The sequence below is a fragment of the Haliotis cracherodii genome, unplaced genomic scaffold (assembly GCF_022045235.1).
Source record: "Haliotis cracherodii isolate W230 unplaced genomic scaffold, xgHalCrac1.p SCAF_7, whole genome shotgun sequence".
In the NCBI taxonomy this organism is placed as follows: domain Eukaryota; kingdom Metazoa; phylum Mollusca; class Gastropoda; order Lepetellida; family Haliotidae; genus Haliotis; species Haliotis cracherodii.
The window spans coordinates 16798256-16815557 of record NW_027266330.1 but is presented as its reverse complement, the minus strand read 5'-3'; the positions used below and the strand labels follow the sequence as shown (position 1 = coordinate 16815557).

General features: G+C 41.3%; 1 protein-coding gene across 1 annotated transcript; it reads right to left on the bottom strand.

The window, feature by feature from the left end:
• Positions 1-16019: 16019 nt before the first annotated feature.
• Positions 16020-16847, bottom strand: LOC139448706 (uncharacterized). The gene has a single exon (XM_071230254.1). It carries the CDS (start codon positions 16845-16847, stop codon positions 16020-16022), a length of 828 nt encoding a protein of 275 aa, XP_071086355.1.
• Between the last annotated feature and the right edge of the window lie 455 nt (positions 16848-17302).

Genomic DNA, 17302 nt, shown 5'->3' with positions numbered 1-17302 from the left:
AACTATAAAGGTGTCCAGGGCCGGAGTCGTTGCCCCATGAATTAAGTCACAGGAACGAGTTACCCTTGAACAGTTTCATAACCACAAGTACACCTGTCGCTCAAAGAAGCACATTCAGCAACATACTGCAGTCAAACCAAAAAGCTGCTGTAGCTTTACCTCTTCCATTGGAGTCCCACAGCGACGCCATTTCACCCAACAAGCCGTCAATTCCCGTCAATGCTAATTGTTTGTCTGTTTGTTGTTTAACGCCGCACTCAGCAATATTACAGCTTCATGACTGCGGTCTGAAAATAATGGAGTCTGTACTGGATAATCCAGTGATCGACATCATACGCATCGATCTACGCAACTCGGATACCATGAATTGCATCAATTGAGTACGCGAGTTTGACCACCCGATCCCGTCAGTGTCCTCTGATGACAAGCATGGGTGCCTGAAGACCAATTCTAAACCAATGAAATACCAGTATATTTTATTGATGTATATGTAAATTATGGCTCTCCATATTATAGAAAAACGAAACTGTGATCATCAATGCAACAGAAAGTGTATTTAATCGTCAAGTTGTAAATATCGCGTTTTGCCGCTTGCATTTCCTTGAGATCTATATGGTAACTAAACGTCTTGCAAAACATGATACACAGATATATACTAACATAACAATGTCCGATATGATATTTGAACGTGAAAATGGTACAACCAAAAAATGAAAATGCATGATCAATCGATATTGACACGGTTGAATGCACCAACCTACCCAACGAGATGCGTGAAAGTCGACTTCATTGAAAGACGTAGCTACCATGTCCTATACAACGAGATGCGTGAAGGTCGACTTCATTGAAAGACGTAGCAACTATGTCCTACACAATGAGATGCGTGAAAGTCGACTTCATTGAAAGACGTTGCAACTATGCCCTAAACAATGGGATGCGTGAAAGTCGACTTTATTGACGTAACAACTATGTCCTACTCAATGAGATGCGTGAAGGTCGACTTCATTGAAAGACGTTGCAACTATGTCCTACACAATCAGATGCATATAAGTCGACTTCACTGAAAGACGTTGCAACTATGCCCTAAACAATGAGATGCGTGAAAGTCGACTTCATTGACCGTAACAGCTATGTCCTACACAACGAGATGCGTGAAAGTCGACTTCATTGACAGACGTTGCAACTATGCACTAAACAATGAGATGCGTATAAGACGACTTCACTGAAAGACGTTGCAACTATGCCCTAAACAATGAGATGCGTGAAAGTCGACTTCATTGACGTAACAGCTATGTCCTACACAACGAGATGTGTGAAAGTCGACTTCATTGACAGACGTTGCAACTATGCACTAAACAATGAGATGCGTATAAGACGACTTCACTGAAAGACGTTGCAACTATGCCCTAAACAATGAGATGCGTGAAAGTCGACTTCAATGAACGACGTAGCAACTATGTCCTACACAATGAGATGCGTGTATGTCGACTTAATTGAAAGACGTTGCAACTATGTCCTATAAAACGAGATGCGTGAAAGTCGACTTCACTGAAAGACGTAGCCATCATGTCCTATAAAACAAGATGCGTGAAAGTCGACTTCACTGAAAGACGTTGCAACTATGACCTAAACAATGAGATCCGTGAAAGTCCACTTCAATGAACGACGTAGCAACTATGTCCTATACGAGACGCGTGTATGTCGACTTAATTGAAAGACGTAGCAACTATTTCCTATAAAACGAGATGCGTATAATTATAAGTCGACTTCAGTGACGTAACAACTACATGTATGTCCTACTCAATGAGATGCGTGAAAGTCGACTTCATTGAAAGACGTTGCAACTGTGTCCTACACAACGAGATGCGTATAAGTCGACTTCATTGAAAGACGTAGCAACTATGTCCTACACAATGACATGAGTGAAAGTCGACTTCATTGAAAGACGTAGCAACTATGTCCTATACGAGATGCGTGTATGTCGACTTAATTGAAATACGTAGCACTTATGTCCTATAAAACGAGATGCTTATAATTATAAGTCGACTTCATTGAAATACGTTGCAACTATGTCCTACACAATGAGATGCGTGAAAGTCGACTTCATTGAAAGACGTTGCAACTATGTCCTATACTAGATGCGTGAAAGTCGACTTCATTGAAAGACGTTGCAACTATGTTGTACACAACGAGATACGTGAAAGTCGACTTCATTGAAAGACGTTGCAACTATGTCCTACACAAAGAGATGCGTATAAGTCGACTTAATTGAAAGACGTAGCAACTATGTCCTACACAATGAGATGCGTGAAGGTCGACTTCATTGAAAGACGTTGCAACTATGTCCTACAAAACGAGATGCGTATAAGTCGACTTAATTGAAAGACGTAGCAACTATGTCCTACACAATGAGATGCGTGAAAGTCGACTTCATTGAAAGACGTTGCAACTATGTCCTACACAAAGAGATGCGTATAAGTCGACTTCACTGAAAGACGTTGCAACTATGCCCTAAACAATGAGATGCGTGAAAGTCGACTTCAATGAACGACGTAGCAACTGTGTTCTATACAACGAGATGCGTATAATTATAAGTCGACTTAACTGAAAGACGTAACAACTATGTCCTACACAATGAGATGCGTGAAAGTCAACTTCATTGAAAGGCGTAGCAACTATGTCCTATACGAGATGCGTGTATGTCGACTTAATTGAAAGGCGTTGCAACTATGTCCTACACAATGAGATGCGTGGAAGTCGACTTTATTGAAAGACGTAGCAACTTTGTCCTATACTACGAGATGCGTGAAAGTCAACTTCATTGAAAGACGTAGCAACTATGTCCTACACAATGACATGCGTGAAAGTCGACTTCATTGAAAGGCGTAGCAACTATGTCATATACGAGATGCGTGTATGTCGACTTCATTGAAAGACGTAGCAACTATGTCCTACACAATGAGATGCGTGGAACTCGACTTCATTGAAAGACGTAGCAACTATGTCCTACACAATGAGATGTGTTAAAGTCGACTTCGTTGAAAGGCGTTGCAACTATGTCCTACACAACGAGGTGCGGGGAAGTCGACTTCATTGAAAGGCGTTGCAACTATGTCCTACACAATGAGATGCGTTAAAGTCGACTTCATTGAAAGGTGTTGCAACTATGTCCTACACAACGAGATGCGGGGAAGTCGACTTCATTGAAAGGCGTTGCAACTATGTCCTACACAATGAGATGCGTGAAAGTCGACTTCACTGAAAGACGTAGCAACTGTGTCCTACACAATGAGATGCGTGGAAGTCGACTTCATTGAAAGACGTAGCAACTACACTACTGCCTAGAAGTTCATTCCCCTTACACGCATGGGCAACGCGTTACGCAACCAGTGTGCACCCCGTCCGCCACTCGTGTGTAACGCGTGACACACTCATTAGAGGGGTAACAAACTTTTGACCAAAGGAGGACCCGTCTTAAGCTGAACCTGGAGGTGGTAACAAGGAGAGAAAATTGTGTTATCCTGACGAAAAATGATAATACACATGTATTTGCTAGTGTCTCCTTTCTTTATGTGATTTTGTGGGAATAACATGAATATTGTTGTGTTTAAATAGATCTGTCTTGTTTTATACGACCATTGCTTCTAAATCCGATGGTGTTAAGAGAATACATGGTCCTCGAACATGTTATTGCAATTGAAATGCTTTTATTATGATTTGACATTAACCGTCTGTAGTACGACTTTCAGTGATAATATGTATGAGGTTTGGCGGCGCATTGTTTTTATTGGACCCTAATTACTTTATGATGACTTGGACTCTTTACCTCAGCTCCATAGCCGTGAGGCTGGAAAAGAGCAGCATGTAATTAAAGAGGGTGGGTTATATCATTGAGGATACACTTGAGGGAGAGAATACTAATTAACGTACTACAGGAAGAGACCTGTAGACGTAAGCGCGGGGTTGTGTTTTAGCTGGCCGTTCGATAATGGCAGACAGGAGAAGTGAGCTTTGACTGCGTCATCTAAAATAAATAATAAAATACAGCAGTGTTATTTTCACGGGTCTGTTGAATAAACTCCCAGCGCTACGGTCAATGTATCTTCTACTTGATCCTTGATATATCATTTTGGCATTCACAATATATAGTATTTCAACGTACAAAAGAGCACTGATCTAAAGCAATTCCGCGGGAGTAGTTGTTACCTGTGCATTACTGTATTTTCCCAGTGAGTACCCGGATGATATAGCAGAAATCTAGACTTGTTCGCGACCTGTGCTCGCCATTCGTAAGCGCATTTTTATTGAAAGTAGAAGGACGTATGGTCACATTGATCAACAAAAATGAAATACAGTTTTGGAAATGTAGGTATATTTGTGGGGAGCATCGGTAATGGTGATACAGTTTTGGTAAGTCACTTGCGTGGTAATTGTGCGATCTTTGTGTACACTATTTTGACTTGCAACACAAAATAAATATTTCATCTGAACATTGCTAATTTTACCGTGTGTATATGTTTACATTCAAAATGTAAACAGATTTCACTAAGGCAATTTATTAAATGCCTAAATATTCAGTCTATTTTACAAATTAACTGAAAAATATGTCCATCTTTATTAATATGATAACGAATTCCAAATATTTGTTTATGTTTAATATCATTACCAAGTACAGTTCTGTATTGCTTGGCTTCTTTTCTTAGCATAATTAATATATTGTGATGTGTTTAAGCTCTTTTGATCGTCTTTATCATTTTTAGTCGGTCGGTTAAATAAATGAATGGATTATTCAGCCAATTTGTAAAATGACTGAAATATTTAGATATTTAATAAATTGCCTGAGTGAATCATATTTTACACATTGACTGTAACATATACACGCTTACAAAAGAAAATACATGTGAATACAACGTCTATCGCGCATCGAAAAACTTCCCAACCAAACGGAAAGGAACAAGAATGATTCTGTTCAAAGCTGCAGCGAATGAATGAAAACAAAATGCAAATATCATCATTACAACCTACCAAAGTTATAATGTATCCGGGAATATCAACATAAAGGAACAATATCCATTGCGTCTGCAGCTGTACAAAAATACTTATTCGATGTCAAATGTCTATTTGAGAATCAAATACTTTAATAATAATTATTTGGAAACAATATTTGGAATATATATGAAATATATTAAAATATTGAAATATATCGTTTTTAAACGTTATTTAAATGTATCGAATATTATAACCCGTGTTTTTTTCTTAACTGATCACTTAGTTTGTTTCAATTGTTTCACATAGGTGCCAAGTTAGCTGAGAAAGGCCACGTGACAACTATTTTTATAATGTCCACGGTTCTTAAAAACATACATTGAGTTAGATAACAATGAACAACCAGTCAGTGTATTATCGGTTACCCTTTGAACAAAGTATGTTGTTTTTACATCTGTACTTCACGCCATGATATGAGTGTATTCCCTAGGTTTAGTAAACCTACCTTCACATGTAAACACTTACTTTTGACATATCCACTGTGCAAGATAGCAGTAATTATTCAATCAACGTATTTCCTGTTGATCCTTTGATGTCTAGGAATGATCAGTTGATTTACAAAAAAAGTAAAGCAACTGATCATACATCTCTTGCTGGGCTGCCACGTGCATGTCACATAACTGACATTCCACCTCACTTCAAACCTGGATTTAGATTGAATAATTACCCCAGGTACAAGAAAGGCCAAATTTGAACCTTTATAATCTGAGTGGTGCTACAACTAAGTATACATGTTATAAATTCATTAACTGAGCAGCAAGTGAATTACGACAAATACACAAGTGTAGGGTTATACCAGAAAATGTGGATGACAACAAGGGAGTAGTAATTGTATCATCCACGCAATCCGAAATCCGCAAATGCTTTCACTCAGGGATACTTTTTTATTATTAAACTGTAACCATCAGGGGTATTTCCAAATAACGACATCCGATGAGCTTTCGCCGTTATTTGTCTGTTTGTTTAGGCTGAAGAAATTAATTACCATGCACCCTTTGTTGAAATCTTCATAGATCACGGGTAACCAATCAGTTTTCAAAAATGCGTAAGCTTATTTAGCTGTCCTTGCAGACTGGTAGCCCAGTCTCTTGTCACGCTCGGTTGCGTTAACGAGCAAATTGACTCACGGCAGCTAGAAAGCCCAAGCGGAAATCCAAAGGTCCTATTACCTGAAGAATCAACCTTCATTTGCGAAATATCTACTGCTCTCAAAATTAAAGTCAGAACTTTCTAACCAAGGATTACCAGTTGAAACTAGTCGATGGCTGAACATTCCCAGGGAAGACAGCCAGTGTCCACTCTGTGAATCTTTCGCTGTGGGAGATGAATTGCATTATTTATTCCAATGTGAAGCTTTTCACCAACGGCGATATGAACTCTTAAATAAGCAATATCTTAAGTTTCCAAACATTTAAGAAAATTATGACCACTAACAGTGTAAGAAATCTAAAAGGCCTATCTAAATTCCTTAACAATAATGTGTACAATACAATTGGTAAATTGTATTAGTATCCACGTATCCTATTTTTATTATTTTTGTTAAATTGTACATAATAAAAATTGTAGATAATTGTATGTCATGTTATTCTAAGGATAAATGAGTTTGAGTTTGAGTCCGACACCCGAGAAGAAGCCAGAGATTAGTGCCCCTTTTTGAATAGTTTACAATCATGTGTTTTAGGGTTAGCTGTGTTGGCTTAAACGTATTTTTATTTCAAAAGAAATCTGGATCAGTAAACAAGCAAAACTTGCTTATGTAATACCTCTCCAGGTAACAACTTAACAACAGCTGGATATATATAAGAGAGTGATGAACATAAACATACAAAATGCACAAATGAAATACACGAAGCCAATACACTGAAGCAAGTGGTGTCTGTGAAATAAGGTAATGCAGTTTTCCTTTACTACATGCATAAAATCAAGCTACTCAAACCTTTTGGTTTTGACAATGATGTCGTGAACTGATTTTAGAAGAGTCATGTTTGTAGAACTGCTTAACTACTGCCACGTAATATCATTTTTAGACCATACCCATATGTGTAGAAATACACAGTGTTTCTGATATTATCGTATTTTCTGACAGTTATAGAAAAAGTGAATTGCATCTTCAAGGTGATATCCACAAGTGCAGTCTGGTATGTCTGATACATGTCGTCTACACTTATCAGCGTTTAAGTCACTGCAGCCGAGCCTAAGGCGACAGTGGACAATTTGGCATGATCTACTAGTTACTTCATCGGATAGAGGGTTCCGCAGGTTGATCATATCCAGAAGAAATTATTATTAAGCATAGGTCTGTGTTCTACATTTGATTGTTTGTATGTTGAATCTATTTCTAAGGTTATATTTGCTGTTATCAGAGAATTGAATATACGCTTTTCAAATATTTTGGCTAAGCAACTTGTGAGTGCTACAGGTCTATAATTTGAGCATTCATGTTCATCGCTGACACTGACACCGCATCAGCCCGGCAGTGGACTTGACACAGTTATTTGCGCACCGATTATATAACTCCTACAGACAGGGTGGGGTGGTTGTTTAAAGCGAAACGGACGACCCCGTCTGTTATCTAATAAATGCTGTGCGGCGCCTTTGATCTTGCCTCAAAACATACACCTTATAGTAGTAAACGACGATCAGGATGGCCTGGAAATAAACACGATTCTGTCTGCCCAGTGTATCCACAAATAACTAGAATGCTTCATATCCACAAATATATATATATAGAAAATAGATATTTGCCCACATCAGTGTGGTTTATCAGAACATGTACAATCCTTTCTTACGCTTGGTGAGGCAGACTGAAATTGAACATTAGGATAACGTCAGCAGGGATAAAAGAGGTCATACCAAAGAACTTTATTTACTAGTGGAAAAGTCAGACAATCCGATCAACCACTACAAGGCCCGGCCGGATCTGAAGGTTGACCAGATCAACACCCCAAAGGAATATCTCTACGCCAAACAAGGAGTCCCTTTCGTCATGGTGCACAAGAAGGGCGGACAGGACATCGAGTACGACATCACAAACTACACAGACTTGTACCACTTCTTCCAGAGTAGTGGCGTACCGACCTCAAACCACTTCGTCGCCAATACCGCCGCCCTCCTTGCCAAGAGTCTCTACCAGAATCCCGACCCCCAGGATGAGAAGCTGACCAGGAGACTACTAGAAAGATACCGCCGCTCGCCAGCCGACGCCGTGCCTTCCAAAGCTTGCGCCCCCCCCCCCCCCCCCCCCCCCCCCCCACACACACACACCCAGGCCAAAACTTTTCCATATTATTGAATATTCTTTTATCACCCACTCCCACCCAGCCAAACCCCATCCCCCTTAACTTTATTAGAATAGGCTGTAAACTTATTTTTTTATTTTATTTTTTTTTTGGGGGGAGGGGACTTTATTTGCTGTTCTGGTCATACATAAATATATGTAAGTTACGTACATGGGGGGGGACGGGGGGGCCTAGATTATTTACAGCTAACAGCAATATAGTGCAAATATTATGTTCAATAAAAGAAAACGTTGATAGATCTATAACACACTTTTTGTACTGTTAAACAAACTGTGGACTTTTAAGACATTTTCGCTTATTGTAATAACATCTAGCTAACAAATCATGTCTATCTCTGAAATCCACAAGCATAGTTGCTGTCAAACCTAAAAAAACATTCAGGGAGGTCAGTTTTGACTTGCCAAGAACCTTAAGGTGAGTTTATTTTTAAACTGTCAAAAGCGATTGTCCCTTCAATACTAGTATATGGCTGGAAGCTGTTTCTCGGACTGTTATGAGTTATGATGTATTTTATGATATTACTGGGGAATGTTCAAATTAGTTACTGTCATTTAATCCAACGTTCTAACTGTCAACTGTCTCAACAGGACCATAGGTTTGGTTATATATCTCCTCCCTGTCTCTATGTCTTAAGTTGTTAATCGGTAACTGCGGTCCAAATGTATGAACTTATTCATCTATTGTTGCAAACTTGACTGATTTAAACATATCTAATTGATCATGAACTACTCAGTCAGTCAAGCACCTGTATCAGAAATGTAAAACCAGCCATGTTTCATGTAGTCCCAATATCACTGAAAAATGCCGATGAAACGTGACATATAAATTTACTCACAGATATATTTTTCGTGAGAGTGAAGCATAATTTTATTAAAGTTTTATTAACAATTTCATAAACTATAATAATATTAATATTAAAATTCATCATCACTTGCCAAGTTTATGAAAATGTCCCCATTTGGGAGATGTCACATATAAACAAGGATTCGAACTGAGTTTGATCGTCTTTGACAATGAGGTTTATCCCCACTTTGCCAGCAAACTGCAGAAGATTAACAGTGAGTGAGTGAGCATCGTTTCTATGTTTATACAAGAAAAGATGTTGTGCCAAAAACGCTCACAGTAGTTAGTGAGTAAACTCGCGAACTGTCATGACCTGGTTGAGTGACTTCCTCCAATCAACGTAAAAGGATTACCCACAGAGAAAGAAAGGATTAAAGTCAGCCATAAATCTTATCCTAACGTAGTACTCCAACTTCTAAATGCCCCTCAAAGAAGGATTAAAATCCTAAAGATATCCTATCTACGTGGTATAGGTACTCACAACCTCTAATAATAAACTGTTACGTTTGGTATCCCCAGCAATACTCACTATGGTCATTGGGCAAATGTAAAAATCACAAACCCTAACGAGATTCTGTCTACATGGTCACACCCGGTGATTGTGAAGATCTCAAATTCTATCAACAGTCAGACAGCATGGCTGTTCATATTCATTTACAATATCCTCTTATAATTAGTATAAAAGTGTCCCACACAAAACCTTCTTTTATTTATTAATACAAAACAGAAAGTGGAATGTGGGGAAATGGGACATATTCCTACGTGAAATAATGAGACATTAGTAGTGGTGACGGTTATATCATAATTTTGCAATCAAATGGAATGACTCGTGTGGACAAATGAATATGTTCGCAATCCACAAACAATCATTTTATTAATGGCGAACATTTACCAACCCGCGACAATCGTGTCAACACGGGGGTTCCCCTAGCAAAAAACTCGCATCTAAATTCACTACTGTTCTACTGTCGGCTAGCCACAATGGCTAGGCGGGACCCTAGTGGAATGGTTCATGCCATAAAAGTCTAACAACCGAACACTAATTAAGACGGGCCGACCTTGTATTTACGGTCTGGTGAACACAGCTCAATGGCCGCTCATTAACTCAAATTTCACATCTCACTGTTTTTTTTTATCTCACTATTCATTTGATCATTTTGTCAACTTCAGCTGGAACCCGGTCCCGTGTTACACGCGTGGCACACGCGTGTGCAACGGGTTGCACACGCGCTGCACACCCGTTGCACACCCGTGTCCAACGGGTGCTCACCCCGTGTGCAACCCGTTGAGCACCCGTGTCACATGCGTGTTACACGCGTTCTCAACGCGTGTTAGGGGAATAAACTTTTAGGCAGCAATGTATGTCCTACACAGTGAGATGCGTGAAAGTCGACTTCATTGAAAGGCGTAGCAACTATGTTGATGCAGCATGGCGACGACCAGAACTGCATGCGTAGTCACATCCTACCAGCGCTGCTCCTGCATACAAATGACCTGCTTTACCTTCAGGTGTTTCGCGATGTATATACGTATAGCCTTGGTCTGCGTGGCTTAAAGTGGTTATTCTAGTGGAAATGCTGAATATTTGTACCTCGAAGTAACAACAAATACACAATGAATGACGACTTTTAGAAATCCTTTTGGGGAAATAGTTTCGGAGACCGAACAAGTTTAATCAGTAGAGCCAGCGCTTAACATTAATTGTGGACACTTTAGTATGTGTTGCCATGATCATTATGGGCCTTCTTATCATTTGCCTATCTTGTATCGCAAACTAAATTTTAAAATGCGTAAAATAGTGTTTATGATCAAAACCCCTTCAAACTATCTCAGACTGTACAGGTTGTTCAGTCATCTAAGGGCCGCGATTCGCTTCGCGGAGTTGTGTCCCTTGCACACGCCAGGATCTATGATCGTGGGTTTGAATACCCTTTCGCTCTGACTAAGTCACATCAAATTGACATACCGTGACATGACTGGACTTTTGTTCAAAGCGGCGTTTAACCCAACTCACTCACTCAAACTATTTTATTAGGGGTGAAACAGATGGGAAGGTGAAAGGGGGTTTAACGTCGGGTTCAAGATTATTGCACTTGCATTATAGCGACATGCATACACATGTGAGTGTCCGATGGTTCGAGATCTAGTCCCGACGTGCACAGGTTATACAGTGCTAACCCACTGATATACCATGTCACGGTTTGAATTGGGCTCCCCATTCACACACAGTATAATCCAAGCTGAACAGTCCTTGTTTTAACCCCCATAATGCCGAGTATTATGTAGGGTAAAACCCGTACCCTCTTTTAACGTCTTTTGGTATGACGCGGTAAGGGAATCGAACAACCGATTTTCCGTTGGCCTGGCAGACGCTGTATCAATTGGACGAAAGATGTGGTCGAAAAGGATGATGAGATTTCGGACAATGTTGTAACTGTTGTGTTTCTTGTGGAAATTAGTTTCTTGTTAGTGTCCAGTAGGTCAATGAGTAACTTTAATCCTGACATGACCCAATGAAGGACGAGTGACTGGAAAGATGAAATAGCAACGTTCAGAGAGCACTGTTTTGTTCTGACTGTGGAGGGGTACCTTATTAATTATTATTATGAATATTGCACAAGAATGGTTGCTATACACGACAGGTGTTGTTATGAGAACATAAATGCATGAGTTGACCTGGACTACTAGGAGTGTAGGCTTATGAAGCGTGTGCAGCAAATTTTTTTCAAATTGGTCAATGTCGTGGATTATGCAATTAAACACACATCCTTTGTGTCCAAAGGAATTGTATGGAAAGTATCATCTGTTGTGGTGTGGGTTGGGTAGTTGCACTGTATAAAAACTGTGTTGCATGGAACATTGCTTGTACACGTGTTTGGATATTTCTTTTGGAGATTGAGTGTGTTGTGTCTTGTCGAGATGCCCCGTGAGAGCCCTATATACTATTTAGGACAAATCAGATTTGCTGTCATGGTATCAGACACAATTGGGGGGATTGGCGAAGTAGATGCATTCCTATGACTTTCCTTGTGGAGCGTTTGCATTGGGCTCAGGCTCTGGGTGGGGACGGAGGTCGGACATTTCTGTCCGGGTGTCGGTTGGGTGACAGGGTTCGGCTTGAAGACGCCAATTTGGAGAGCAGAATGGTTTCAAGTATGGGTCGACATTGAGGAGGATTGTTAAGACAGTTGCTGGTAGTTGGTTGAAACTGTAAAACAATACGGAGTACCGTGTGTATTTTTCCGGTGCTGCCAACGGTAGTTGACAAGGTGTGGTTCCATGATTGTCTAAATGTCAAAACATCATTCTGAGGACAGGGTCTCTTATATTACATTCAGTAGAAGGTAACTATGATCTAGAAGATCAACATGTCGCAAAGAAATATTGTAGCATACCTACCTGTTGAAGCAAGTACATATACTGTTATAAAGCGTACATGTTTAACCCAGAAGGTGAAACGAATCGTTATTTGCATGATACCTTTAGAATAAAGAATGAGAATATGGCAAATTTCAGTTTAAATGTTTATGTCATATAACAATAGAAAACAAACATATTAATATGAAAAAAACCCTGGTAATATGTTTTTATATGTGACGCCCTGAAACATTTGTTACATTAAGGTGTATTAAGTTGACATGATTCCGATGATATTGATATTGTTATTAGTATTATTAATCTTTTCAAAGTAATACCTACTTTGTAAGATTTTATAAGGAACGAGATCAAGGGAGAAATACAGACATTGTTACAATTTAAACCCACGACGTAGTGGGTGCGTATTATGTTTTTAACCATGAAACAAACTACTCTATGAGAGCGGACACAGTGGTGTCCAAGGCGCCTCAATTCGTTGTGCAGAGTTGCGTACCTTGGGCACGCCAGGAACCTATGATTGTGGGTTCGAATCCGGGTTAGCCCCGATGATGTTTCTAGGTTTGTCATCACCATACCCGTGCTCGTGGGTTTCACCGAAGTAGTAAACGTCTGAGACCTGCATCTCTTCGGGCTTTCCTCCCACTTTAAACTGACACGCCTCGGTATCACTGGAATACTGTTAAATGCGGCGTTGAACCCAACTCACTCATCCACTCACCCACTCTCTATGAGAGTTACCTCCCTAAAACAAATATGTTTACTACTGTATTCTGACGCGTCAAAATTAATATTCACGCTGTCGAATGTACTAATACCTCGTTACCGGGAACTCGGTCAACGTTTCACCGCAGCGGAATGCTGGATGAGGAAATGGGTCGGATACAGACTAATTGCTAGTCTGCCCTTCGCCTCTCAGCGGCTGCAGACGAGGAACCCTCTAGGTAAGTGCCTGTCTCACGCTCATCATTGAATAATACATTCGTGTGCAATTAATAATTTACATTTAGGAATGTTTAAAAAATATTTTCATAACTATTTTTGTATTTCTTTGTGTATGCATGTCAAAATAAAGCTTCTTTGAAAAAAAAGGTTTGTGAACATCTTTCCGACTATTACTCACCCCCTGAAACTTTCTCAAACCAAAAGCAATTAAAGCGAAATTACTCTGAATCATGTGAATATTGTTACAAATGAGTGTTATAAAAGATTTCGGTAGTTTTCAGTTAAACACATCTTTATTTTCAAGTGCCTTAGCAGTAAACACATCCGCAATGTGGGTAAGCCCATGGTGAATTAACTCTGCATAGGTGGTACTCGGTTATTGATTGGGATAATAATTTGCAATATGTTTAATCAATTTAATATGAAAAGCTTTCGGTCCTTTGGATGTCCTTAAGCCCCTTAAACACGTAAGTCAGCTCATATTGTTTGGGTGTAAATCAGAAACTAAGTAATTGAGTGAGTGAGTTGGGTTTAACGCCGCTTTTAACATTATTCCAGTTATATCACTGCGTGTCAGCTTAATGTGGGAGGAAAGCCCGAAGTGATGCAGGTCTAAGACGTTTACCACTTCGGTGAAACCCACGGCTGTTTGTACTAGTCCGGACTGATGTCGATTTTTAGTGCTAGCTGAGCTAGCCGCCGTTTCACATAAATACCACACCCAGACACAGTATACTGACTCCGAGCCGACCAGTCCTTGTTTTAGCCCCTTAATGCCGAGCCCCGGACAGGGTAAGTACAATCTTTTAACGTCTTTTGGTATGACGCGGCCGGAGACCGAACCAAAGACATTCCGCTCTCCGGGCGGACGCTCTACCACTAGACCACGGAGGCGGTAAGAGACCCTAACATGTAAGAGACTATGATATAACTTGGGAGGCCGAAGTACAAGATCTGTTTCTCTATTTCGAACATTTCATTATACTTTATTTTTTAAAACAAAACAACATGTACATCGGAAAACTGTACACATTAATCCAGGCATGTTGCTGCCACGGAACTGTCACTTTAACATTATCAGATATTTCCTGTCATGGGCCGACACCACGCAGGAATTGTATTTGAACAACAGTGGGTAACAACTTTTCATACATGTTATTTAATGTCGTAATAACATATTTACATAGATAATTGAATTAGTTTCCTTGGAATATATACATTTTTACATTGAAGTATATACATCATTTTATGGATAGTGGGAAATTGTGTAATGTTGAGATGTAAGTGTAATTTCCGATTATGACTAAAGCTGTCAAATAATACTCTTACAGAAGGAGAGCACAATCGGAAATAACTTGGATAGTATTAATAGTTTTTGTGGTCATGATGAACAAATTGGGAACACATACCACCGGAAATGAAGTAAAACAGTAGATGACATGATCATCAAGGAATGTAAAGGTCCATTAGGGTAAGATGGAACATTTCTATGTTCTGAATCAGCTGTGCGTAATACCGCTACGATTTGCCAAACATTCTTTCCTCGACAAGTCTCCCAATGGCGACTTGAGGGAGTCTTCCCCACCCTTCTTGCAGCGTCTGGCCAAGTTCAGCCAACGCGGCCTATGACGATGACGCACACGTCTCACAACATTTCCCAGATGTGTTCAATTATGGGAAGATCTGGGCTCATTGCTGGCCATGGCATTCTGTGGCTGTTGTGCCAGCCATGGTATTCTGTGGAAGCTGTGCTGACCATGGCATTCTGTGGATGCTGTGCTGGCCATGGCATTCTGTGGATGCTGTGCTGGCCATGGCATTCTGTGGATGCTGTGCTGGCCATGACATTCTGTTGATGTTGTGCTGGCCATGGCATTCTGTGGATGCTGTGCTGGCCATGGCATTATGTGGTTGTTGTGCTGACCATGGCATTCTGTGGATGTTGTCCTGGCCAAGGCATTCTGTGGATGCTGTGCTGGCCAGGACATTCTGTGGATGCTGTGCTGGCCAGGGCATTCTGTGGATGCTGTGCTGGCCAGGGCATTCTGTGGATGTTGTGCTGGCCATGGCATTCTGTGGATGTTGTGCTGACCATGGCATTCTGTGGAAGCTGTGCTGACCGTGGCATTCTGTGGATGCTGTGCTGGCCATGGCATTCTGTGGATGTTATGCTGACCATGGCATTCTGTGGATGTTGTGCTGGACATAGCATTCTGTGGAAGCTGTGCTAGCCATGGCATTCTGTGGATGCTGTGCTGGCCATGGCATTCTGTGGATGTTATGCTGGCCATGGCATTCTGTTGATGTTGTGCTTACCATGGCATTCTGTGGAAGCTGTGCTGACCAAGGCATTCTGTGGATGCTGTGCTGGTCATGACATTCTGTGGCTGTTGTGCTGGCCATGACATTCTGTGGATGCTGTGCTGGCCATGACATTTTGTGGATGTTGTGCTGACCATGGCATTCTGTGGATGTTGTGCTGGCTAAGACATTCTGTGGATGCTGTGCTGGTCATGACATTCTGTGGATGTTGTGCTGGCCATGGCATTCTGTGGATATTGTGCTGGCCATGGCATTCTGTGGATGTTGTCCTGGCCATGGCATTCTGTGGATGTTGTGCTGGCCATGGCATTTTGTGGATGTTGTGCTGGCCATGGCATTCTGTGGATGTTGTGCTGGCCATGGCATTCTGTGGATGCTGTGCTGGCCATGGCATTCTGTGGATGTTGTGCTGGCCATGGCATTCTGTGGATGCTGTGCTGACCATGGCATTATGTGGTTGTTGTGCTGACCATGGCATTCTGTGGATGTTGTCCTGCCATGGCATTCTGTGGATGCTGTGCTGGCCAGGACATTCTGTGGATGCTGTGCTGACCTTGGCATTCTGTGGATGCTGTGCTGACCATGACATTCTGTGGATGTTGTGCTGACCATGGCATTCTGTGGATGCTGTGCTGGACATGGCATTCTGTGGATATTGTGCTGGCCACGGCATCCGTGGATGCTGTGCTGGCCATGACATTCTGTGGATGTTGTGCTGGCCAGGACATTCTGTGGATGCTGTGCTGGCCATGACATTCTGTGGATGTTGTGCTGGCCATGGCATTCTGTGGATGCTGTGCTGGCCATGGCATTCTGTGGATGCTGTGCTGGCCATGGCATTCTGTGGATGTTGTGCTGGCCATGGCATTCTGTGGATATTGTGCTGGCAATGGCATTCTGTGCATGCTGTGCTAGCCATGGCATTCTGTGGATGCTGTGCTGGCCATGGCATTCTGTGGATGTTGTGCTGGAGATGAGTATTGACGATTCGTGCACGTTGAGCACGGGCGTTGTCATCCTGAAAGACAAAACCTCGACCAACACGCCTTGCAACGGGACAACAAAGGGTGTCATTACGCTGCCCCGATAGTACTGTCCAGTGACCCTTCCTTACACAAAATGTGGGGTTCGCTCCATTATGGTGATGCCACCCCACACCATAACCGAGCCACCACCAAATCTGTCATGAGGTCTGACATTGATATAGGCTTGACGTTCATGTCCACGTCGCGGGACCTGAGCACGGCTATCAAAGTAGTACAAAGTGAATCAGAACTCATCTGAAAACATGACACGTTCCCAGCTACAATTACCCCAGATATGACGCTGTGTGACGTCTGTTGGCAATATGACGATTTGTCAGGGGTGGCACATCACATGGCCGTCGAGCATGGAGATGAGCTAAATGTAGACGATTTCTAATCGCCTGACCCGTAGCCTGAACCTGTACTCCAGTAGTCCAGAAGGTTTGC

Excerpts from the sequence above, each read along its gene's own strand:
- LOC139448706 (XM_071230254.1), bottom strand. The coding sequence starts at position 16,847 with ATGACAACGCCCGTGCTCAACGTGCACGAATCGTCAATACTCATCTCC.